The sequence below is a fragment of the Eleginops maclovinus genome, chromosome 15 (genome assembly GCF_036324505.1).
Source record: "Eleginops maclovinus isolate JMC-PN-2008 ecotype Puerto Natales chromosome 15, JC_Emac_rtc_rv5, whole genome shotgun sequence".
Lineage (NCBI taxonomy): Eukaryota > Metazoa > Chordata > Actinopteri > Perciformes > Eleginopidae > Eleginops > Eleginops maclovinus.
Genome location: NC_086363.1, coordinates 3,805,619 through 3,831,216, shown reverse-complemented (window position 1 = coordinate 3,831,216; position 25,598 = coordinate 3,805,619). Strand labels below are relative to the sequence as shown.

The following is a 25,598-nucleotide window of genomic DNA, read 5'->3' as shown; positions in this document are numbered from 1 at the left end:
CTTTCCAAAACTGTACTTAATGAAACATATCTCCAATTGTACTTGATTAGCTCTAATAGCTCATACTTCCAGTTAGCATGCTAGCAAGTGTTTAATTAGCATAGCAAAAAAGTAACGGTTGGAAGGACGTCCAAGATAAAACGTCAACCGTTGTAAATTGTAACGGTTAAAGCAACGGATAATGTGACCGATTTATACGCCATCTTTTTGCCACGAAAAAGAACTGAGAGGCAGTGAAACCTGATTAAAAGTGTGTTATTTCATGAAAATCTGAAATTAGCCGGTTGAGTGTCAGCGGCACACACCACTCACTGTCACCCGGGTGGGGAGGGGGCAGGACTGACCGAAGAGAGGAGTGACTTTTCTTTCAAAAATAGTACACTTCATCACGGCAGTAGCCACCGGTACAGCAGCAGAAGCAGCGGAGGGTGTCAAACATGGCTCTTTACGGAAATAAATAACGGGATATGATTTCAACACGGCTAGAAGAGGAAGCGGATACTTGTTTCAACTGAGAAGAAACTGCGTTTAAGTTAGAACCACACGTTTCAGTGTTGATATTTGGACACGAATACCTGCCAAAAATAGTCCCGGTGAGTAACCCCCTGTTTTACAGCCCGTTAAGAGATTAAACACAGCCACAAAAGTTGTTTTATGTTGTAGTTAACGTAAAGCTGATTTAAAATGTACATATTATTGTGGTGGGTTAGAGGAACACATTCATTCGGGGCAACAAGGTGAACAGAGAGTTAAACTTTTCTGCAACATGGCCGCTCAGATGTCACATAGCTTACCACTAGTAACGTTAGCAGGACTAGAATGAGGTTTGACTCAGTGTTTTTGAGATCTATGGCCACTCAATGTGTCCACAAAAGGACGTTGGAATATAATATTTGAATATGTGTCTCTAAATGGGTTGCCCTTCCTGTCTTGCGTTTTGTAGTAGACCCAAGTCAAGCCCACTTTTCAAATCAAAACTTCTATTGGTGTTTGACCCATAACTTTGGGAGCAACGTTATTCCATTCAAAAATTCCATCAGTTTAAAAAATAATAATGTTACGTTACCTGGTCTATTGCCAAACATTCAAGGCTTTCTTAAACAAATTCATTTATTTTGAAGTAGTCCTTTGTGAAATTTGGCACACTGCATGTTAAGTGTGGTTTAACTGCGTATGTACAATTACAATTCAACAAACTGAATGGAAACAGATGCTATAACAGATGAAACTAACTCAAGGGAATGTGCTATAAAGGAAGGGCTGATACATGAGTTTATCTGGCCAGTTAGGGTGAATTTAAATGTTTAAATAAATCAAACTTTATATGCTTAAATAAATGATTAGCAGTCTAATAAATCATTGCATCTGACCTGGGGGATCAGGTGAAATGATTTATCACACCACAACCTGCCAAAGGGTGTTATTGGAGACCGCCTTAGCATATCCTGCTAGGGCTCAAGACAGCTCCACCCATTCACACTAAAATGTGTTTAGAGTATATAAAGTGCATCTATTTAAACAGTGTGAAGACATGTGGTAAAATAACTACTAAATGCAACATATTTTGCATTTCTGTACTGCAGTTTCTATACACTGATACACAGATGATCCGTATGGCTTCTACATCTAGTCATTTAAATCTCTTTACTATTGCTTTTGTTTTCTCCACCAATGACTATGTGAACGCCAGAGTTTAACCAACATATATTTGTTTTCTTTTTCAGCAATTGATATTTGAACAAAGTACACAGCCACACAACCAATCAGCTCTTTATTTATGTCTCTATCAGACTAACAGCTATGGATCAAACTGTCAAATAATGGTCCATTTTGTTAACTACCTTTGCAATAATAGACAGAATGGTATACTAAGGTAAAAACACAAACCAAAATAAAAAAGGTTTTGTCCAGTCAGCTTGCAGACCTTTCCAAACTTTTGCTCCCAGTGGAGGAAACCAATCATAGAAGGGGGGGGCATAACAGATTGACTGCTATCCAAACTGCCCCCTGAGGGTCTCCACTTGTTCCCTGATGCTTATTGTGCTCTTTAATTAAGCAGGGGACTATTTTTTCACATCTTAAGCAGATCATAATCAGAGAGCCAAACAAGAATAAACAGTCCACATTTTCTTTCCACCCTGCAAGTTATAACCAGGTATTAAAACAAATGTATCATATTTCCCCTAAACAAGTTTTCACTAGCTTAGTATTTCATCTAAATGTACCTGCAGAAAACCCTTTGTGGTTACTTTATTCATGTCACTGTCTCCATATGGAAAGATTTGAGTTGTTTAGCTGATTTACAGTAGCGCTGCACTGTGTTACTGTCTCCACTGTGGGTGGGAAGATAATAGCTAAGGGGGTGAAACCTATGATTAGCTGAACAGTCATTTATATCTAGCCTCTGGTTTATATAATTTCTAACAAGTTAAATTACAGTGAAATCTAATTATTGCTCATTTTGAATATAAGAGCAGTTGGATGGACATCAGAGCTCTCTCTGATTGCTTGCAAAATGGCATTAAAAAGAATTAAAGGTACATATTTAGGCCTGTGGCTGAGAACCTGATTGAGTGGGTCTTTTGTGGAAGAGTGGAGTTCAATCTGGGGATTCCTTTTGTATTTGGTCCCTAAAGTCTTTCATATGAACTACTAAGCTGGTTATATATGTAGTAAAGTATTTCAGGTTTGTCAGGCTGCAAGTTCAATGTTGACAGATGCATTCCTATGGATATGCACTCTGCTTTTGTCAGTAAATAACTTTCACTTCCATCTTCTTCTCCTTATATTTCACCATCTCGGTTTCTCACTCTTTACTTCCTTCCGGCTTCTTAGCACATCTTCATTTCTCCTTCTCTTACTTGCATGCATTAAACTTTCTCTCTTTATTTAATGCTTACTTTCTTTGCAATTGGCATGCTCACCTTGCATTTTTCTGGGCATAATACCACCCACCCCACCCAAAAGCCAGATATGTTCAGGTTTCAGCTAGATTTAAGTCAGCTTTATCCAGCCCAAGGTCTAGGGTTTGTGTAAATATAAATGGCCGTGAGAGCAACATGATAAAAGGACACACAGGCTATGTTCAGAGTGAGCACTTTGCGCAAAACAGCACTGTGTTTCTTTTGAACAATGCAGGGGTTTGTGTTGGTGGGGCGGTTGCTTCAGGTACTGGTGAATTAAGAGGATCAAGTCCAATCCAGGAAGGCCCAATCCAGTAATAGTTTGTCAAGTTTGAGGGCATTTCAGATGCCAAATCCAATGGATAATTGATACTAGTACAAGAGCTGATTTTGCAACTTCGATAAGTTATCATTTCAGCAATTGTTTTTTTTAGCTTTTTTGCAACAAATACTAGTCATTTTCCTATAACGTGTGATTGAAAGCATTTGCTTGGCCAATGCAACATCTGATTGTATGACATTGCATTGCACTGTGACAAAATTGAGCAACATTTCTTTTGAACATTTTTTTGCCAAATACCTGTCAGAGACTTGGCCCAGATGCCTGTTGTGTCAACGCTTACTTATTTTCCTTCAGTAAAAATGAGACGAGCTTTAAAAACAACCTTCTTATAGGAAAGCGCATTTTTACATTTTGGGAAAATCATAATCAATAAAAATCTTTTCTGTTCTTGTTGAAGATCCTTAGTGATGGGTTAGGCTAAGTGTTTTGTTTTCAATACAACAGAGTTCATTTTTTGTGTGGAATAGCAACAGATCTTGGACCTGTAAAGCCTCTTTCAACAGGCTCCACCTCGTCTCCACCTCAGAACATGCTAGAACTTTAGACTTCTAGTTCTCCCAACACCCTTGGCATGCTTGATGTCCATCTTTAACATGTAACCGGAGATGTTTTGCTTCTGTTTTTACCTGCCTGGTGACAACCCGGGGATCATGCCGGGTCAGTCGGGCTCTCTCTTTGGCAGCACCTGGGTCAAAGGTCAGGGGGAAGAGATTGGAGAAGCAGTGAGAGGCTTCTGCTTTCCTTTCAACCTGCTTGTAATCAATGCATTTGAAAAGGTTGCTCTGCGTAAGAGGCTAAATGAGAAGTTAAGAATTCATAGAAGAAGAAATAATAGTTAGTTGGAAATATAAGGTCTCCATTGATACCCAGAGTACCAGAGCAACTACTAAATATTCAAGAACCTGAATCAATGGAATGGAATCAATTCAGGACACTAAGGCTTCAAATGTGTTCTCCATTATATCTTAAAAATGGGTCAGGACATCTGAGACCGAGGCAAACCACTGGTGACAGCTGCAACTCTTCAAAATTCCTGGAAGTTCAGAGGGATTTTTTGGGTCCTGCCAATGCATTTCATCGACTCTGTGTCTTACAGTAAAGAGGTGTTTATAGGAAAGATGGAGCCCATAGGAATTTTTGTGACGTCAGTGTCTAAAGTTGCTTCATACTGTATATCTCATGTACAACCCACTCACACACACTGGTCAGCTCATGTCAAAGCTGATAGTGAGAGTAGCGAGCAGCTGCAAGTGGTAATGTGGTCATGTGATCATGTGGCATGCATGGTGTGTGTGGTGCGCAGACTGAGGGTGGTAAACACCCTCTTACCCCTCTTTGGTACCACCTCGCCCGTTTGACGGCCGTCTCTGTATCTGTGTCCTCGCTGTGTTGCTTCTTCTGTCCTTCAACACTTTAGCTTGTGGATTCACCCCCAGAACACAGCGGTGAGTTGAGAGTGGGTGAATTACAGAGTGATTTTAAAGACTGGCCGAGAGCCTCTGATTCTTAAGAACAGGTGTGTGTCGGTGTGTAAGAGAGAGTTTTTGTTTGTCTTCAGGACCATTTGCTTTCTTAAGGTGTCGGGCTGCATACACAAGTGTAACCACTGCTCAGATGAGATACTGTGACAGTGTGTGACAGTGTGTGTGGGCACGTGTGTGTACGTGTGGTAGATGCACAGGTGCACTGGTTGGGTGGTCCGACTGCACTGATGTGCGATCCTCCTACACACACGATCACACAAACACTGTGTAGTGAGAAGAGAGTGAATAAGTGAATGTTGACTTCGTTAAATGTCATACTATTTGTGACATTCTGTCATGCTTGATTACTTGAGAAGGCTATAGGTTAATCTTCAGAAAAATGTTTGCGAATAATGAATATTATTCTAATTTAAGGATTGATTGAGCTGTGTAGTTTTTGTGTAATCCTAATTTGTATTAATACACTATTTCCCTAACTCATTGTGATGTCAAAAGTGGCACAGAAGGCTGTGATATATCAGAGACTTACATGATGTTTGTTCTGTTAGTTGAAAAAGATTTTCATAATGAACTGATTACTGTAATTAACTGCCCAGCACATCAGGTATGAATTCCAAACTCTAAATAAAGAAGAAGTGTTTCAGTGCTTGATTCTATCAAGTGTGGCATTTGAGGGTAACCAGATGCAAACAGGAACATTTAAATCTGGTCACTGATACTTCAACATGTCTGGTGATAGCAATCACATTATATTAAAGCTATCGGCGTTTAGTCTAGCATTGTCTCGCAGCTTTTTGGTTGTTGCGGCATTTGAACTGTCACCTCTAATATGTATCAGTCCTCTTATCTGTGTCGCTTGACACCCGCTGACAAGATGTTACTTCCTCTTGCTATTTGATTGACTGATATTAAGGCTCGATGTAGTTTACATAACTATATTTAGGTAAAGTTTTCTTTGCATTCTCACCTATCTGTTAAAGCTGTCTGCAGGCGAATGCACGTGCTGAAATATCCAGTTTATTCTTTTGTTCATTGTATCCACAAGGCTTGAGATGGACTGACACATTTTTTTGGTCTTTGTTGTTGACTTTGCTGCTGTGAGAGCTTGTTAAACACAGCCATGTCAGTTCCCTTATAATTATCATATTTTGTTTTGGGAGCGTTTTGTTGCCACCTGGCAGCACTTCAGCATTTGCTGTCTTTCCTAATACCTTTCATCAAAGCACAGAATGATTATTTCAAAATGCTCATATCTTGTTTCCAGCTTCACAATAATATTCTGGGCATATGTCAAGAAGATGAAGAACATGGTTTTGATGGACCTTAATACATAGAATAACCTGAATTAACCCCGAATTCCTGTATTAAGGAGTAACTTCAATTGACAAGCGTGACTGTATTTAAGTTTTTGACGGTGAGGGTTTTAAGAAAGATATTCATATTTGTGACGATTGAAGTATTTCATTAAGAAAAACCTGCTATGCATCAGCCATAAATACAAAAAAACAATGAATGTAACAAGTAGCCTAACAAATGCTCTATTAAAGGATGTTAGCTGTTTTTCGGGACGATGCCTTTTCATATCAGCTGTGATGACAAATAACTAGGATTTATGTATAATATAATACAAAATGTGATGCTTATAGGTCTACAGAATGTATAGAGATGTAGGAAAGTGTGTACCCCACTGGTTGTGGTATGTGTGTGTCTCTTGCTCTCCACAAAGAGCTTTTGACATTATTGTCTACAGACTGAAAAGACTTTTCAAATTGCTTTTCTCTCCTCTCTCTCTCTCTTCTCTTCTCCAGACTCTCCATTATTGAAGCTCCTCTGTCCTGTGCGACCCCCTGACACAGAAAGGTATGAACACACACAGACACACACACACACACACACACACACACACACACACACACACACACACACACACACACACACACACAGACACACACACACACACACACACACACACACACACACACACACACACACACACACACACACACACACACACACACACACACACACACACACATACACTGAACATGTAATATATGTCTTCTAAAGCCAGAATTATTGGATGACTGGAAGTGTGTCCTCTGTGTGTGTTCTGGACAGTGTGTGCTGTTTGTTTGTGTAAAGCTCAGCAAACGTCAGCCATAACAAAACACCATGGTGCAACAGAGAAGCGTGCATTTCCACCCACACAAACACAGAAAGGCCGCACGCATGCGGTAGACGCTTCTCTACTTCCGTTCACTTCTTTTGCTTCCTCTCACCATCTGTACTTCACTTTGTAATGCTGAGGCACAGCACAGCACAGCTTACGTACCCTGTCAGACGTCTCTCGCAGTCATTTTCCATTAAGTGCATTGAGGCTTTCCTATACACCGGTAAGTGGTAACAGCTATACATTTTCACTGCTTATGATTCATAATACAGTTGTTTGATTTGTCGACAATGCTCTTTATCAGGCAGCTACTTCATGGTCTGAAAATGGAAGCCTATGTAGAATTTCCACTGCTCCTGATGTATAGAAGTCTTAGAGAAAATGACCCGTCTTCTTTGCTTGATTTATAACCTCAGTAAACATTATCCTAATGAGTTTATGGTCTTAATTGCTAGGTCCAAGTCTTCTCCAATACATTATGGTGTTTACTTTGTAAATTAGAGTCCCATTTAGAGTTAAATAGACAATAAAGCTGGGTGTGCCCTAGGGCGGGATTCCCTTTGATTGACAGGTCTCTCCCCTGGTGTCATTGTCTTACAGCTTTAACCCTCTTGGTGTGTTTTTAGTCAATGAAAGTTCGATGCAACATTTTGGTCACAGAACAAATGTATTTGACTTACCACCAGTCTATGCTCTCTATGTCATTAACAACTCAAATATATTCCAAAGAAATTCCTCTTCTACCGTCTCAAATAATGCAATGACTTTATGTTTTAAAAGCCTAAACATTCTGACAATTGTCGTGTTTCAGGATAATTATGTGTTTACATCCAATATCACTCAACTGTAATTGACCTATTTTTTGGTTAACTTTGGTAATGTTGCTACAGGCACACCATTTATTACAGGGACCTGGGTAGTCTGTTTGAGTTGGACATCACTTTTATCCAATATTCGGATGTATTTCCTATGACCAACCTTTTTAACTTTGACCCAGTGATTGGGAAAACGGCAGCCAGGCTGTTCCTGGTCCTCTGACACAGTCGGGGGTAATTGCGGGAAGGATAATAATATCTAAGATACTTTAAAGCTTGCAGGGTTAAAATAGGAAGCAAACCTCACGGACCAAATGTTCCTCCATGTCAACTTTACACCAACAGACAGACATAGACAGACAGACAGGGTGTAGTTATCACTGAGGCCGGGCTGGAAATAACAATTACTCACCATGGGAGTCCAGGGTGGTAACTGGGGTTCTGAGGGGCGACTCTTCTTGTGGCTTATGTAACATCAAAAGCACTTCTATAAAGTTATAATGAGCCTCTATAAAACTTTTGCATCATCACATTTATTTTGACCCGCATGCACCCACCTGTTAGGTTTCTTTAAAGGACTAGGTCACCGTTTGGGAAAACAAATTAGCTTTCTTTAATCTAAATCTCCATCCGACAGCGTATTTCCCAAAGGGTCAAACTATTGCTATAACACTTCTGATTTATCTGCCTTGTTTAAGGACTTCTCTGTAATTGAGGTCAGTGTTGGCAAGAGGACACATACTCAGGATTTAACACTCGGTTCTTAAGATCTGCAAGTGGGCAGGCTCATGGTTGGCAGGTCTTTAATTCTCCTGCTATGAGTCAGCGTGTCCCAGTTTGCAACTTTATTTATACTGAGGAAAATTGTTTTCCCCCTGTTGCATTTCTAATTATGATGCCAATCTAAGACCCAATCTATTTCCTGTGCGGATCCAGAACTGCAATCTATCTGACTTATTGTTCTGTAACGTTAGTTAGTGTAATCAAAGATGTTTCATGAAATGAATTGGGCACTATCAAAGTTATTTCAAAGAATCAAGCCAAAAACACCAAACAAATAGCGGTTACAGCTTTCTAAAGGTTTGGATCTGCTATCAAATATATTTAGATTTGGACTGGTGGTTTTGGTTGAAATAAAATATGAAAATTGATGAGAAAATAATCAACAGCAATAAAGCCTGATACCTCCCTTTTTGTAGTTGCAATCTCAGAAAACAAGTCCCCAATCAGAGATGCACATGTAAATATATCTCCAGTTTTCTATCAAATATGTCTGAGACATTTAGTAGTCCTGGTCTGGTAACACGAGTCCTCTGACAAAGGTTGAGTGTTTCTGGTGTCTCACTCAAGGACACCTTGAAGGAGTGGCATGACCGTTGCTGTGAGTTGTCCAGAGAACATTTTAATCATAATAAAGAAAGTTACACCTGACTGACTGACTGACTGACTGACTGACTGACTGACTGACTGACTGCTGACTGACTGACTGACTGACTGACTGACTGACTGACTGACTGACTGACTGACTGACTGACTGGTCGCATTAGCAGCTTTTAGACTGAACAGCTGTATAAAGATGTGTGTGAATGTAAGAGAGAGTGTGTGTGCCTCTGAGGGAGTGGGTGTGTGAGAGAGTAACTGAAAGGAGGAATCCTTCTTTTGTCTGGATGAAGCATGAAGTCTCCTGGGAAGCTTTCAAATCCCCTCTGGAATGTGTGTGTGTGTGTGTGTGTGTGTGTATTGTGTGCAAGTGCCAATTTCTTAGGGAATGCATGTGTGTGTGTGTGTGTGTGAGTTGGGGGTTGGCTTGTCACCACATTTATACAAGGAATGCAAATATTTGTGTGTGTGTGTGTGTGGGTCACTTTTGTGGTGTAGTGTAACTGTTACCATGGCGACTGATATCCTGCAGTGTTACCTGACAACAGTGGTTGACAGCCTTCCTTCCTTCCTTCCTTCCTTCCTTCCTTCCTTCTTTAACTTTTTTTCTATCTATCTTTCTCTGATTTCTCTGTTCGTAATTTTTCCTTCATGCATAAGACAAATATTAAAAACACATCAAAAGCTAAAGGCATTTTATTGTTTCTCTTTTTTATTCCTTAATTACTTAATTCCCTCTTTTTATCTCTGTCACAGTCCGCCTGTCCTCTTTTTATCTCTGTGCCCTTGTTAAGTTGTGTAAATGCCAGCCCGCGGATCAGATTTCCTCAGCTGCTCTCATTAATGTGTTTATTTACCAAGCACTCGGATCATCCTCTGGTGGCCCTGAATTTGACTTTGAGTTAGTGTGTGCGGGTGGGTGTGTCGGTATGCATACAGTAGTCCTGTGTGTAAAAATAAAAGTCACAGTTACACAGTGCCTGGTCTGTTAGTGTACGCTCAACCTATTTACTCACTTGAGGCTTCTATCCAATGTTTAGCTGAATTTATAGTCACCTTTAAATACAAATGTGGACCAATCAGATCCATCAGAAACATGTTAGGGAATATGTCCATGAAAGAACAGAACAGAAATGTCAAACAATGCTCATACAATTACAATACATATAGAAAAACAAGACAGAGACTGCAGATGTATTCTAGATTTGTAGAAAACCTCAAATACTTTGTGTTTTCATGATATTTCTGAATACGTAGGTATGGATGATCAGGCTGAGTTTTTCCTGCCGTTTGTGTTTTGTGCAGGATGGTGATGGAGGAGGGGGGGCAGAGAGACAGAGGGAGGGGGACTCCAGCAGAAACAGAGGGGAGACATATCCTCGTAGAGCTTGGTGAGTAACCCTTGACCCCCAATAAAAGCTTTACATATCCTGTGCAAGGCACCCAGGATTTTATTCTTTCATTGATTTCCTTTATTGTTCTGGTTGCAATATTTCTCCAAACTCCATACCCAGCGTGCTGAAGATTGATGTTGATGCTGCCATTGTCATGAGCCCCCCCATTTCTCCCTGTTATATATACATACGTAAGCACCCAGCAGAGTTCGTAAATGTCTTTACTTTTTGTCACAGGGGAGCAGAACCTGGATGCCATCGTTCTCTCTACATATCGAACAGCCTGTAAGATCAGGTTCATTCAGAAGAGATGCAACTGTAAGTCATGCCTGCTCTCCTTCTGCCTGGGAACACTAGTTTATTAGAGAAGAACATTATGTTGGAGGTTGTTTTTGTAGAATAAATGAAAAACATACTATCACAACAACTGTGTAGTGTTAATGTTGAAATATGCCTAAATCACTACGTGTGAATATTTTACCAACTGTTTCTGTCTCATTCCAGTGCATCTGATCGACATTTACAATGTGATAGAGGCGGTGCGGGACGCCGGACTGAACGCTGTAGAGCTGAACGCTGGCATCTCGGTGACCAGACTGGAGAACTTGGTGTTCTCGCTGTTCAACCAGCTGAGCAAGCGCCTGCCCACCACACACACCATCAACCAGCGAGAGAGCGCCATCCTGTTAGTTGAATTCCTACTGGCTGCCATTGACAGGTAAATACACGGAAATGTGTGGCTGTTGAAGAAGAAAACGTGATCCAAAAGCAAATGCCACATATGATATACTGATACTTGTATTTGTGTTTGTTTCAGTGAGCCTGACAGCCGTCTGACGGTGCTCTCTGTGAAGGCGATGCTGGCCATACTGTGTGGAGGGAAACTTGTAGACAAACTCCGCTGTGAGTACCTGTTCATACCATTAGGACTGACATGTAATCGGATACAGATCTATCATTTTACATTTACGAGAAAAAACGTTATTTCATAAATATATAATGTATTTTTTTGTTGTGCTTGTAGATGTGTTTTCTCAGGTATCCGACTCCAATGGTGTGTTGGTCTTGTCCAAGTTTGATGCTTTTCTGAGGGAGGCTCTCAAGCTGCCCACCGCTGCACATGAAGGACCGTCCTTTGGCTACACACACACCTTGGCACGCTCATGCTTCCCGCAACAGGTTTGCTCAGCCATCTCATCCACCTCTATTATGTGGAATTATTTCACAGATACAGTAAACTTTCTTTTTCTTTATCGTGACTCATTTTCTGTTTCCTGAATTTGTTGGTCTCTTTGTGAATGTTGTTTCTGTAGAAGAGGGTGATGCTCAACATGTTCCTGGACATCGTGAATGACCCTCCTCCGTGTCTTGTCTGGCTGCCTCTCTTGCACCGCATGGCCAACGTGGAGCATGGTACACACACACACACACACACACACACACACACACACACACACACACACACACACACACACACACACACACACACACACACACACACACACACACACACACACACACACACACACACGGAAGCACTTATGTGCAGGATTACACGCACCACAGACATACACACAAACTTCAATCAGATGGCCAATTTTATTGCCTGAAATTGACTTGAATTGCAGCAAATTGCACCAAAACATGTTTGTATGGTCTACATTTTTAAACAAAGTTTGCTTTCAGTTTCCAAGTCCATTTAGGTTGACCTATTTTTGGCCTTCTGATATGTGTCATGTATTATTTTATGAATGTATATATGTTATGTATATATGTCCCCTCTTAAGATATTCTTTTTTTATACTATGAACTTTTACATCCCCTACTACTACTTGCACTTTGCTGCACACCTGTAAACTGACACATTTTCTTATCTATTTTCCTGTTCTTCTAAATGTCTTTATAATAAAATATGTTTGTTATATAAAAGTATAATTTAAAAAATGAATACAAGCTCACTTCTGAAACTCGCTTCTCTAAAACTATCGCTGACCAATTGTTCCTCTTCTCTTTCTCTCAGTCTATCATCCTGTGTCATGCTCCTATTGTCGTGGCAACGCCATGACGGGGTTCCGCTATCGCTGCCTCCGTTGCCGAGGTTACCAGCTCTGCCAGAACTGCTTTTGGCGCGGCAACGCCAGCGGCTCTCATAGCAACCAGCATCAGATGAAGGAGCACTCGTCCTGGGTGAGTCACTGTGTGGTTACTCATTCTGCACACCAGGGGGCGTGTGTGCGTGTGTGTGTGTGTGTTGTGTGTGTGTGTGTGTGTGTGTGTGTGTGTGTGTGTGTGGGCTCCATCTTTGTGAGGACCATTATGAATTTCGGAAAGTAAGAGCATGACTATAAAAACAGATCAATGTGTATAGAACTTGTAAATGCCCATTGATAAATCAGGACAGGTGTTCTTCCAACACAAGTGTGTGTAAATTATTCCTGTACTTGTTTTAAAAATTCTGAATGAAAATGTAACAATCCATTACGTTATACAAATATCTCTCCAAAAAGCTGTAGGGCGAAAACATGTCAATGAAGAATTATGTAATAATAGATGGAAACATAGCTGTTAAATAATTCATTACCAAGACCTGGCACAATTTGTCTCATTAATGTTTCAGGGATAAATCTCTACACTAGTGCAGCTCCTGCCCGTCCAACAGAATCTTCTTATCCCAGGAAACCCATCCTAATAATCCTCAGCAGACTTTACATATCATTTACAACACGATTCAGTTTCATTAATACTCAGTTTTTCTGCTTCACTTCAGTACTGTAAAGCCCTTTTCATCAGTGTCATTCAAAATACACAGCTTATAAATGTTGACCTTAGAGTTGTTTGTTTGTGTTTGTAGAAATCTTCAGCGACAAAGTTTGGTCGAGCCCTGAGCAGGACTCTGGGCTGTGTGTCGTCCAGAGAGCCCCCCCATCCTATGTACCCAGAAGAACCTGAGCGGACCCTCAACCTCTCCAACATTGTGTAAGAACTCACAAACTCACACACTAATGTGTTGACAAAAGGAGTTATCCATTCAAAGCAAGCCTATGTAGCGTTTGAATGAAGAAGGAACAAGTTTTCTGTCTTTAAAAATGACAAGTTTGATTTAAAAAGCAGCAACAGGTTTTTATTGGCAGGGTACAACCAGGCCTAACGTCAGCTACTGCTACATATTCCTCTTACTTCCCAGCCTGTGTTACATATGCTGCTTCTCAGTGGATAAACATTCCAATCTATTTATAATATAGGATGAGTCTTTCACCTCAGTTCAATATCTTCCTGTTTCCTGCTTTTAATTTTATGATTTTAGAAGTAAATAGTATTTGGTGTGCATTTACCCTGTGCCACTGATAACCCCAGTGGGCACTGATGAGTAACATCGCCTCACATGTGGTGGCAGTATAAATAGAAATGTTATCTCAGCAGTATGTATGGAAACAATGTCACATGGTATTTCGAGTCAAGGTTACAGAAGTAAGGCTTGGCAATGTTGTTGACAACAACATTTTTTGTTACAATGTTCTTGTCATGATCAGCAACAAACCTATTTTTGAACATGTTGCCTTTGCTTTAAAGTATTATCTACAATAAAACTGATTTATTTTCAGACATTTACAACCAGGTCTTAGTCGATTGGCTATCACTAGTACAGTTACTTGTACGCAAAAACTCAGGACCGGAAAAATCCCGCCTCTAGAGCGTTTCACTTTGGTTGCTCCGCCCCTTAGTGGTGGTTTGATTTCCAAACATCAGCAGACCGGGTCATCATCACAGACCTCCCAGCACTGAGCACATAATCAGGCCAGCACACAGAGAGGCGTGCAAGTGTCACAGTTGTGAGTATGTCTGCATTAATGATGCTGCCTCAGGTTTATTCCTCTCTCAAACTTCTTATTTTTCCTGAAATTCTGTATTTTTTTGATTCCCTTGGTATGCATTCTCTCTTTCTCTCTCTCTCTCCCTCTGGTGATCTTTGCCCTGTCTGTGTTTGCTCAGACTAGAACAATTCGCTATTGCATGATTGCACTCAAAATCATGTGAGAGAGTGTGTGAGTGTAAGAATGTGTGTTTTCTGTCAGGCAGGACTTTTTAAGGAGTTGACATTGTTTTTACTTCTTTGTGTTTACACTGTTGATCATATGGGTCTGATTCATTGTATATATGTGTGTTTGTGTCTCTGCAGCCCCTGTCGCCCCATTGGGAACACCAGTGAAGCCATGTTGCTGTCCTCACAAGTGCCCGAGTCCTCCAAGAGGTAAAAACACGAAGAGTAAAAAAACTCCCGTTACCCGTTTGTCATATTTTGTTCTGTCTTGCTTCAGTCAACTTAAATACGGTTCTAATGGCTTGCTTCATTCCGTTGTTCCTGGTAAATCACTTGTTATCTTTGCACAAACTTTATCAGTTGTCAATTTCCTTTTGGGAATTTGATTATTTGTTTTAATTTAGTAATTCCTATTTCAAGTTAGACATTTAAAAACTTCTATCCATCCAGCTGTTAGAGTAATGAAAACACCAAGATGTAAATAATTTAAGGATTCTATCGAGCCAAAGTCTGAAAAATGTATATTGACAAATACAAATTACAGTAAGCCTTTTTTTTTACCGTATGCTGTGAGCAGAATGACAGCAATAGAGTGCTGATACGTACAAAATGCATAAAGAAAACAAGTAAAAATGCATGATATATTTCAAGATATTTGTGATATTAAGTTTATGTTAAATATTTTACAATATAACGAGTTCGGTAGTAGATTAAATTCACAGCATAAACACGTTTTATTCCTGTGTGTTTGTCTCCAGTTTGGCAGCGGCTCAGCGTATGAACGAGGAACACGCTCTGATCGCTGCGTACGTGAATCGCCTGCAGAGCAGCCCTAGGTGAGAGTGCAGAGCAGTTAGACCTTAAATTAGACAAAGTGTGTCTAGTGTGGTTTATAATCATTATAGTAAAGAGCATAGTCAAAATAAATGTATGTGTTAATCATCTTAAGCTGTTTGTTGGCAGTTTGTGTTAAACTGTCTCGCCATTGGGACAATAATTGATGTTAAAAGTGAAGCGTTAGACTAAAGCTTCTTTGTTCCGCAGTATGTTCCCTACTGTACATGCTATGTACTTATTAAATGTCTGTAGAGATAAATCATGGGTCTGTCTTTTGAAGTGGAGTTGTTGTAAATGCTGTTACAAATTAAGCTGAATTTATTAAAATAGAATAAAGGTCAAATAAATAGTGGCAACATTTCCTATTCCTGCACGCTGTGTTCATGGCAGTTGTTTAAATAATGGGCCGTGTGCACAATATAAAGTATGGGCTTCCAGTTGTCACTTATAAGTGTTTACAGGAGACATTTATTTGGGAAGAGTTAAGAACAAAGGTTTCAAATTTTCATTGGTTTATGTTATTTACTGTGTGTGTGTGTGTGTGTGAGCAGTGTGGACAGTCCCAGCAGAGGAGATGAGGAGCACAAACTGATCGCCCGCTACACCTCCCGACTGGCAGAGACTGACAGCGCTGCAGTGAGTCAACACCGATTTTTTTCCCACCGATTTAAATGCAATCATATGAATAAATACAGTGTCAGGTACTTCTGTGTTACACGTACACCGAGCTCTGACGCACAGCCGTGGGTGGTCTCTCTAAACTGAAATCACATTTTGGATGTTACTGCATGAATGATCAACCCACAGTCGGTGAGCTCCATTAACTCCACCTTGTTTTCCCCCTTCAGGTAATTCCTAACCGGAGCATTAACTTTGATGTGAACAAACAGAAGAGGGAACTCATTGCTCAGCTGGAGTGCAAAAACAGGTAGAAAATGTGGGAATAGCAGATGAGTTATTCATTTGAATTAATTACATTTGTTGTTTCTCCTCATGTTCTTATAAGCCTGTCTCTTAGTAGTTGTGTGTTTGACTCTGTGGGGAAAAACTGCCCAGATTTACCTCAGATTTTAGAAGACATTGGTTTAATTTTGGGGATAAAAATGTTGAAAATATGCAATTAATTAGTGTTCTTTCAGGGATGACAGAATCATTTAAGGCACACGTTTTGAAACTAAACTTTAAAAGCTCCTTCATTTATTACCCCTGCACTTATTGATTGTCAGTGGACAGGAAATGAACTTGAACTTGAAAGTACTCCTTGAAAAATTCCTACTTTTCAACTTTATTTGGTGTTTAATCTAAACAATCAAAGACAAAACATTTTAATATTTGTCTAATTTATGAAAACACGTGCATTTTGTTTGTGTTTCTTAAAGGCCATTGCTTGTCAGGTCTAAAGTTAATTCTCTAGTTCGAAAACACACACGTTCCTCCATATGATCTGTGAAAGCCTGCAGTTCTTGTTTGTCTGTTCACAGTCTGCTCAGTCATGTAACGCTCCCCCATCCTTAGCTGAGCATGTTGTATGTTTTTCATTTCCCAGAGAGATCTTGGCAGAGATCAAGCGTCTCCGTGTAGAGCATGACGCAGCGTGCCAGGCCAGCCCGGAGAAAGGCAGCAGTAACCCCACGCTGCTGGCCGAGCTCCGTCTGCTCAGGTACACACACACACTGCACCATGGAGCTGCCCCACCAACATAATACAACAGCTATGTGTGTTCTTTGTTGACCTACCAACAGAAATGATGCCCAATCTTCAATATCTTCGCTTTCTTTTTCTACATTGGGTGCCACAGTGTCACATTTGGCGGGAAATCTGCCGCGTTGCTTTGCAGCACAGAGGGAGAATGCTTTATGGCAGATGGTGGTGACAGAAGGTCCACTTTGTGAAAGCCAATGTTAAAATCGCAACATGCTCATGCTATTTCAGTAATAAACAAAAACTCCAAGGGAGAGGAGGAGGACGTGACATAAAGACATAACAATGTTGCTCCAGAGAGTTGCAGTAATTTCCATGAAAGGATATCTGTGGTTTTTTTGTAGCTATATCCGCTGCTCATAGCGCTGCATTTGATTGTAGCATCTTTCTATATAATCTCATTCTGCAAGTTTTTGCTGCAGACAAATGAATCCAAGTCAAGCTGGCAGTAGCTGGATGCATTTATTTAGGGTATATATTGTATTGCCACTCGGGGGTGCCAGATTCCAAAGTTTTAATGTTTTTCACATAGTGGCATTTTGCAAATCACAATATGTACTGGTGTTAAGACTGGAGTATTCTGTCGTAGGGCTTAATATGCATGTGTAGTAAAAACTGAAACAACCTTAATGACGCAGATAAGCTAATAGCAATAATTCAAGGTAACGTTTGATGACTTTCTCCCGTGAAATGAGCAACTCGCCCCTCTGTGTTCACATCACAACAGTGGAAACTATTTATCAAACGTCTAAATTAAAGTAATTCCACTTGTAATTATAGCACTCCTTCTTGTCATTGTATTCCAAACCACATGCTATCAATATCAAATGTCCATCCTACACAGTATCTGTGTATGATTGCAGGCCAGCAAACTAGCCAGTGGTTTCTTAGAAGTCTTGATCCCTCATTCGTATCCTTGTTTTGTTTCTTACTTTAAGAATGTTGTGGGTTTGGTTTTCCTATTTTTTCAGGACCGGTCACCATTATTATGCAGTAAAACGCATTTAATAATACAGATCAAGTAGTTATTTTTAACTTTTTGACTTATAATGACTCAAATCTGGAGGTCCTACATGACTCAGACTCTTATTTTATTTGTTTATTTACTCAACATGTGAAGAGAAGCCAAGCAGGAAAGAATAGAGCTGATGCTCCCGCTTTAATGTGTCATCCAGACCACATACTGTTTGTTAAAAAAAGACTGTAAACGCCTCTCATGCTGACTCTTTAAAACCATTTCTTATTTTTGCTGCCAACTCACTGTAAATAATGAGAATGTAGCTCAGTTAAGTTTGAAAGCCTTGTTGGTGTAGATCACAGTGCTTTCAGCTGCATAAGGTCCTTGATACTTCTGCCATTTGAGAACCAGTTTCATCAGACTTGGTTGTGTTTCAATATGTCAACGTTTGGTTTCAAGGACCGTCTCAGAGGCTCCTGATGTTCTGATGTTCTGGTCTCTCTCAAAATCTCATCCATAACCCTCAAATGAAATGATCACCCAGAATAAAATCAAGGACTTCTGACGCCGTGTATCTTCAATCTCCTAACATCCACGTTTACGTCTGATTGCTCTACGATTAGCATTTTCTCTGGCAAGTCTCTCACCTCACTTTAGCTGTTTCTCCTGGGAATCTTTCAAGGATGAAAAGCATTTTTGACTGACGTGAGGCTCTTGTTACGCTAACCAGGCAATTTGAAAAGTCTCTGCAGAAGTGTTAAGAGCCAACGAAGAGTTTTGGCAATACACCAAATCAGTTTTATCCACTCATTCACCTCATGTTACCAACTCCAGGAGTCTGGAGGAGAGTGTGTTAGTGCCTGCCAGGGATGGGACGATAGAGCTTCTTATCACTCTGTTCTCTCAATAAGTACATAGTGGTGAATTTCCATTACTGCTATGACCATGAGCATCCTCACCAAGGGTTAGTGCTTGTTCAGATCAATGCTGGTTATGTGCCAATAATGGTGTACAAAATTAAATCTGGAGATGTGAGACATGTGTAAATGTGGCCAGGAAGTCTACAATCACAGTGCTTAGTGTATTCATCTGTCTGTAATTGTGTTCCTTTTGTAACCTCACATCATTTCCATGTCATGTGCCTCCTGTGGGGTTTTTGTTGTTGCCTCCTGACTCTCTGTTATTTGACAGTAATGGAGGGCTGATGTGTGTTGCAGACAAAGGAAAGATGAGCTGGAGCAGAGGATGTCGTCTCTGCAAGAGAGCAGGAGGGAGCTGATGGTACAGCTCGAGGGACTGATGAAGCTGCTCAAGGTGACAGCACACACGCACACCAACACTGGCTTTTGTTTCAGCATGGTGAATTTGTCTCACTAGAGGACAAAGTTTCCCCTCTTCGTCACACCTCCCTGTCTCTGTCCAGTGACAAGCCTCACGTTTCCCTCTGCTATTTCACTCCTTAATCATTTCCACCTCTGACTGTATCTGACCTCTTCTTTTCCATCCTTTTCCTCTCTGTTTGTTTCCGACTGCCCTTGTTGTGGCCCTGTAGGATGAGGAACAGCGACAGGCAGTAAGTTTATCCCCCTTGTGTCGGACTCACGTGGTGTGAATGTGGGATTCAGCCCTAATGTCTTGCAGAAGTAAAAACAAAGCTACATTTTTCCATTTAGGACCTTATTTTTTGGTCTAATATTAGTTCACCTTTTTCCAACTGTAACCAGAACTTAAACTGCTTTGTAAGGATGATGTCGGCTGCAATAAAAATGACAAGTGAGATGTGTGACATGCATGAAAGAAGTGTAACAACTCTTTCTCAATCTATTTCTCAGGCGCAGGCGGCTGGTTCTTCTCACGCCTCTCCTTCTCGACCGAGCCCGTCAACCGTGCGCTCCGTAGCTGCTGCGTCTCCCCACGCTCACATGTACCATCCTCAAGATTCACTTGCCGGGGTGGGCGGGGACGTACAAGAAGCATTCGCCCAAGGTAAGTCTGGAATTTACAGTTGTGTAAAAAACAAGCATTATGTAATAATTGTTTTAATGGTCTTGCCCACAAGGTAACACGCATACCTACCGGGTTGTGGTTTAGTTAAAGCTCTCTAAGAGTAAAATACAACGTTTTTTGAACACCTTTAAAACATGCAGAGATGTTTCTAGCAGGTTTTTAGCCTGGATCTTAAACGGTTATCTATCTTCTGTTCAGCTCAGTTCCAAAATGAGTAAGAAACCTGAAATGTGTCCCAAATGTTTTTACCGTTTGTAAAAAAGTCTTAGAAAGCTCTCAGTTCTTATTCTCAAATTGTCTTGTCACAGGCCCGAGAAGGAACCTGAGGAATGATCTTCTGGTCGCAGCTGACTCCATCACCAACACCGTGTCCTCTCTGGTCAAGGAGCTCCACTCTGGTACACACTTACATTCCCAATATATAGTATCCATAGTATCCTGCAGATCCTCTCTGCACATGTTCGTAGATTTTAAACAAACACCTTTATCACCAGTGTTTGGTTAAGACGTTCAAGAAGTGACTTTAAATGTTTTTATATAAAATCTTATAATACATCTGTGGAAGACTGAACATTTTGGCCTCACACATTATTATCTATTATCTTATTGTCTTTTTTTTAATTCTCTTTTCCGAGCAGATGATGTGCGGGACGAAGAGGAGAGGTTGCTGAATGGGAAGGACAGAGGTAAGTTACTAACTCCCTTTATATTGTCACATTAAAGGATTTCCCCCTCTTTACTCACTCTCCTTGCTTACAAACTTTACACTTACATGATCATTTCAATGTGGAGTCTTTGCAATGGACTAACATGGGTTAAAAAAAATCAGTTGAATGTGATTTACTGATCTAAACCACATTATATTGTCTTTTTAATGTAAGGTACATTTTCTCAGTCCTCTTCCTCACACGACAACAACCTTTCCAGTCACACATTGATCAAAAAGTACTTTGTATTACTGTTAGAAGATATCATATTCCTCTGTGTGGGAAAACTGCTGTTTCATGCAGAGTGAAGCAGCAGATTCCCCAAACATCTGACCGAAGAAACATTAAAATGGATATATTGTAGAAGTAAATAAAGCATTGATTGCAGAGACAGCTTTTAGGTAGAACATATCAGCTAGCTAACGTTTAACAAAATGAAATTGCACTGTACTGAATGACTCCTTGTATTTTAGTCCTTTGAGATACTGGAACTGAATCTTTGTTCTATTTGCATCAATAAAAGTTGCTCAGTCATGATGTTTTGCTCACAAGTTAAATGCTTTTGTACGTCCAGCTTTCCCTGCATGACTTCCTGTTTCTGTGCGCGTGCCCTGGTGCACAGTCTCTATTAGACACCACTTATTCTCCGTCCTGCTCTCGCCCGTGCTGCTGCCAGCTTCATTAACGTGCCGTCTCATTAGCCGTTCTTTATGGAGCCCCTCCTCTTTACAAGAGGACCGCCTGCAGAGACGGGGAGCTGAAACTACTTCCTGGTTCTCGAGTCCAGACTAAACACTTATTAGAAACTAACCTGCAGTGCTAACCTGCCGACCCCGAAAAGCCAGACGGACTGGAGTTCAGGTTTCAGCCCCCTGTTCTACACAGTTAAGTCATGATGTTTAAAGATAAACACTGTTGGACTGTTCACTATTGAGTTTTCTGTCTGGAGCTAGTCAGTTTGTGTAGCACCTGCCAACTACAGTCATGTTTTATGGTCTGGTTCTTTTAACAGTTTCTGGCAGAAACGCGTAGCGTTTGATTTAGCTCAAACTGTCTTTCTCTCTCCAGCAGGTTAAAATGATCGCAGGACAAGCAAAAACAGTAAGTGATTCTGTATAATCAATTCAATTTCTGAAAGCTGTCGTCATCACCTTTTGAAATGCTGTGAATTTGTTCTCTGGTGTTGTTTAACTTCTACAAAATATAACTCCAACATATTGAGGTTTGATGTGCCAGGGTCGTTTTGGCCAGCCATAATAAAGTTTAATGTAATATAACGTGCTAATCCCTCTCTCCTCAGGCAGACTGATGTTTCATCACGGCCAAAGAAGACTCACCCTGCTGGGATTATTATATATCATCATATATTTATCATTAGCCAATGGGGAATAGAGCTCCTCTGCCAATCAACCAATCACGATGCTGGACACCAAACGACCGCTGGGTCCCTACTGATGTATAGCTGTGATTCTGTGTGTGTGTGTGTGTCCTGTCACTGTGGTTTTAACTTTTTGTTTGATTTGATCGTGCATAGCTAAACAAGGAGTCTGAAACCTGCTGATTTGTTCTGTAGCCTGTGTGTGTGTGTGTTGTGTGTGTGTGTGTGTGTGTGTGTGTGTGTGTGTGTTTGTTGTGTGTGTGTGTGTGCTCTGCATTTTCGAGGGTCAAGTAAGTGAAGGAAAGATGTGTTAAGGAAATTTGTGAAGGATAAAAAAATACTGGAACGTTTCAGGATGGAGATACAGGACGTAAAGAGAAAGGAGGTAAAGGAAAAAAGACGAGAAATGAGTTGTAATGTTTTAAGTTTCGGCACTGTGTGCTTAGTATTTATTGCTTTGATTTGAGTTTAGACATTTGGTCATTCAGTTTGAGTGTTAATGTGTATGGTCTGGCCCTGCTGAGATGATAAGCTTTAACGGGATGCTTCCTGCTGTAGGCTGAAAGCTAAGGTCCCGCTCTCGTTACCTGGCAGATTAGTGCCATGGTGCTGATATGACAGCAGCTCAGGTTGTGCTGGCCTCTCTGTGTATCTCGGTACTGCAGTGGGACTACAGTCTAAGAGGAGATATCTGTGTGTGTGTGTGTGTGTGAAGGGTAAAAAATATTTGCTTCAACAGTGTAGCAATAGAGTAGCAAAGTGGGTGGAGAAGTGGACTCTGGAAGTGTTTATGCCCCTTTTTTATAAATATTATTTTAAAGAGTCAGTGTAGCCCAGCCCTGTAATAAAGGGTCGCATGATGACAACAGAAATAAGAAAAGAAATGACATGATAGCATGATTTGTTGAGGAGTTATTTTCAATCAATGGACTTGATTAAATTACTCAAAACTCATATCCACATAATTGCTTATGTGACCAATTATTCCATATATACAAACACGTATACAGACACAGTTCCCAAAACCAGAAAGAGAAGACATTGTTGTAATTAGAGACAAAAAGTGCGTGGAATACTCCCAAATTGACTCAAAGAACCCACTTTTAAAACCTCTTATTAAAATGTTCCTCACTGCAACGCTTCTTGGGAGACATTTCTAGTTAAAGTCTTTACGTATTCATATTATTTTTTCAAGTTTAGCCTAACCTTTTAAAAGTGCCTCTCATCAAACATTATCCCACGAGCCTTTTTGATTTTCCATACACTGCCTGTCCAGAACGACTCCTCACACTTAGCTATACTCTTTGATTCAGGCTTTATGTAAAATGCAGGGGATTGTAGGAGTTGTAGTTCTCTTTGGATTCTAAGCTATAACCAGCAGCCCACATACTGTGTATCTTCAGACTGATGTCTGTGCAAGGTAAAGATGACCCAAAGTGGCTTACTGAGCTTGAATCAGGGCTGATGTGAAATATACAAAATATGTTTTTAGCATTACACAGCTTTGATTAGGAAGCTGTATGTAACCGTTGTACATTTTTAAATCAGTTTTTAGTTGGACAATTTATTTCTTTGAGACTTCAGCAGCCCTCCACATTGTTTGACTGACAGCACGTGATGAATGATGAATGATGAATACATGAATGAGCTTTTGTTTCTGTGTGAGCGTGACACCAAGATTGACAGGACAGACGAGTCCTGACATGAAATTGTAAACACCTTCAGCTCTGAACCTGCCTGAGCTGACACTGTGAGTGAAGCGTGTGTTTAATCTGTAATAAAAAAATATTTAAAGTCAGACTCTTGTGTTCTGTTATCCTTGTGGCTATCGGTCATTATCCCCCAGGACACAAAAGGCTTGGCAGCGACTCAAAAACACAGGTATGTGATATTTTCAATAACCTTTCCACAACTTTCTTAGAGCTCTTCCATGACCTCAACATTGTATTCCCTCTGGATTTGCTCATGTTCGTGAACAGTGTTGAAATAACTGATCAAATAAACCTGTATTCCTGGAAAGTGACCCATTTTAATTCCTTGACTTCTGTCATCTGGAACACTTTTCTAAAGCCAAATGCTGTTGCAGCAACTCTGAAACCACCATAGTATTTAAGTTGTGGCAGATGTGTAACCTGTGTACAAGTTCTGCATTCAAAATCTTAGGTTAAATTATATAAGTCCAAGTTGTATTTGAACTTGAGTGTAGTACCAATATACTTAGTTAATTGTACCAGTATAGCAAAATCTCACCATTTATACCCAAACTGACCGCAACAATTTAGAGAAGAACCAAAACTGAGCTAATGTTTTTCGTCCTCATAACCCAGTTTCTATAAATAAATGCACAATTTCTCTCCGCTATGTAAGACTGTTTTACCTTTTCCCTGATTTAGTGTCCTCATTAGTATGGATGACCAGTTCCCACTTTTCCCATGAGCTTTCTTTAGAGGTCACAACTGTGTCTCTGTGTGTGTGTGTGTGCGTGTGTGTCATGTGGGGGTGTAAACTATATACTGAATAAAGCTCATTGAGGTTGTCTGTTGTTGGTGGCCTCATTGACTGCTATAAATAACCCCTCCAACAACAGTGCAGTTATGACCCTGTTTATTAGGGAACTTAGCACTTTGTTTTTCTCAGAGGTCAAACTGAGTGTAACCTTCTGCTCTGGAGCAAAAAATCAACAATTCATAATGTAATTAAAGTCAATTCTATCTCATTGACAGTAGTTCACAGTCAGTTTTAATAAGAAACGACACGTCCTTTTTGAAGGAAAAAACATCTAAATAATCTCTTGTTTAATTCATGGATTTGCTGCTTTTCTGTTTGATACCATTATAAAGTGTGATGTCTTTACACTTATATAACATACACATGCAATGAGCACAGTTTTAGAGATATCAGCTACGATATACGGATCTATGACCCTCGGCCTGTGGTGCTTGGCGCTAAAAATAACAGCAATGTCTTTTTTCCAAAGATCATGACCCGCTCACTCAAGACCCCTCTTATCTGCTTATACTTCATTTACTGCTTTTCCTATATTTCTGTGCAGTTAAAGGAGAGCAGGTTTCAACGTGTCGCAACTTCACCTGTTGAGGAACATGACCAGGGGAGTTAGAAAGAAACCCACCAAACAAGAAAGTGGGTAAGCGTGTTGCACTCATGGGCAGGTGTGGACAGGCAATTTACAGAAAACACTTTATTAATAAAATGGTTTTAACTTCGTTTGTAGTCCAAACTCTCTCTAACATAGTGGTTACCAACTATTTTGTTATTATCAAGAAAACAAATTCTGCATTTTATTTCGGAAACGACGAAAATATCTCTCTTTACCATACTGCTCAAACAGAAAACCGGTAACAAGGTAACATCAGTGTACTTGAGACAAAGTGAATGTTTGCTATACTGAAAGACGACTCCTTTAAAGGTTGATTTAAATGTTTTTTAAAAATATTAAGTATCTTGTTGGACTTCTGATCCAC

At 40.2% G+C, this 25,598-nt stretch overlaps 1 protein-coding gene across 3 annotated transcripts; it reads left to right on the top strand.

Annotated features, from left to right (window-relative positions):
* Nucleotides 1–294: 294 nt before the first annotated feature.
* On the top strand, nt 295–23,914 carry dtnba (dystrobrevin, beta a). Of its 3 annotated transcripts, none has more exons than XM_063901867.1 (22): nt 295–593; nt 6,539–6,590; nt 10,401–10,486; nt 10,727–10,807; nt 10,994–11,207; nt 11,307–11,392; nt 11,514–11,668; nt 11,803–11,902; nt 12,510–12,676; nt 13,341–13,465; nt 14,667–14,738; nt 15,287–15,364; nt 15,917–16,001; nt 16,214–16,293; nt 16,912–17,025; nt 19,242–19,338; nt 19,577–19,597; nt 19,857–20,010; nt 20,340–20,429; nt 20,670–20,717; nt 21,807–21,839; nt 22,039–23,914. In XM_063901867.1, the coding sequence occupies exons 3-21, from the start codon at nt 10,402–10,404 to the stop codon at nt 21,812–21,814; spliced, it is 1,860 nt and encodes a 619-aa protein (XP_063757937.1). In that variant the 5' UTR covers nt 295–593; nt 6,539–6,590; nt 10,401; the 3' UTR covers nt 21,815–21,839; nt 22,039–23,914. The 3 variants fall into 3 exon arrangements, with proteins under 3 accessions (XP_063757937.1, XP_063757939.1, XP_063757938.1); XM_063901868.1 differs by lacking the exon at nt 295–593 and adding an exon at nt 4,471–4,691; XM_063901869.1 differs by lacking the exon at nt 19,577–19,597 and having other exon boundaries at nt 302–593.
* The last annotated feature ends 1,684 nt before the right edge of the window (nt 23,915–25,598 follow it).

What these genes read in the sequence shown, in the direction of transcription:
- dtnba (XM_063901867.1), top strand. Translation starts at nt 10,402, where the DNA reads ATGGTGATGGAGGAGGGGGGGCAGAGAGACAGAGGGAGGGGGACTCCA. An exon ending in GACTGATGAAGCTGCTCAAG is followed by an intron (nt 19,339 to 19,576) that starts GTGACAGCACAC and finishes GTGGCCCTGTAG; the next exon opens with GATGAGGAACAGCGACAGGC. An exon ending in GGTCAAGGAGCTCCACTCTG is followed by an intron (nt 20,430 to 20,669) that starts GTACACACTTAC and finishes TTTTCCGAGCAG; the next exon opens with ATGATGTGCGGGACGAAGAG.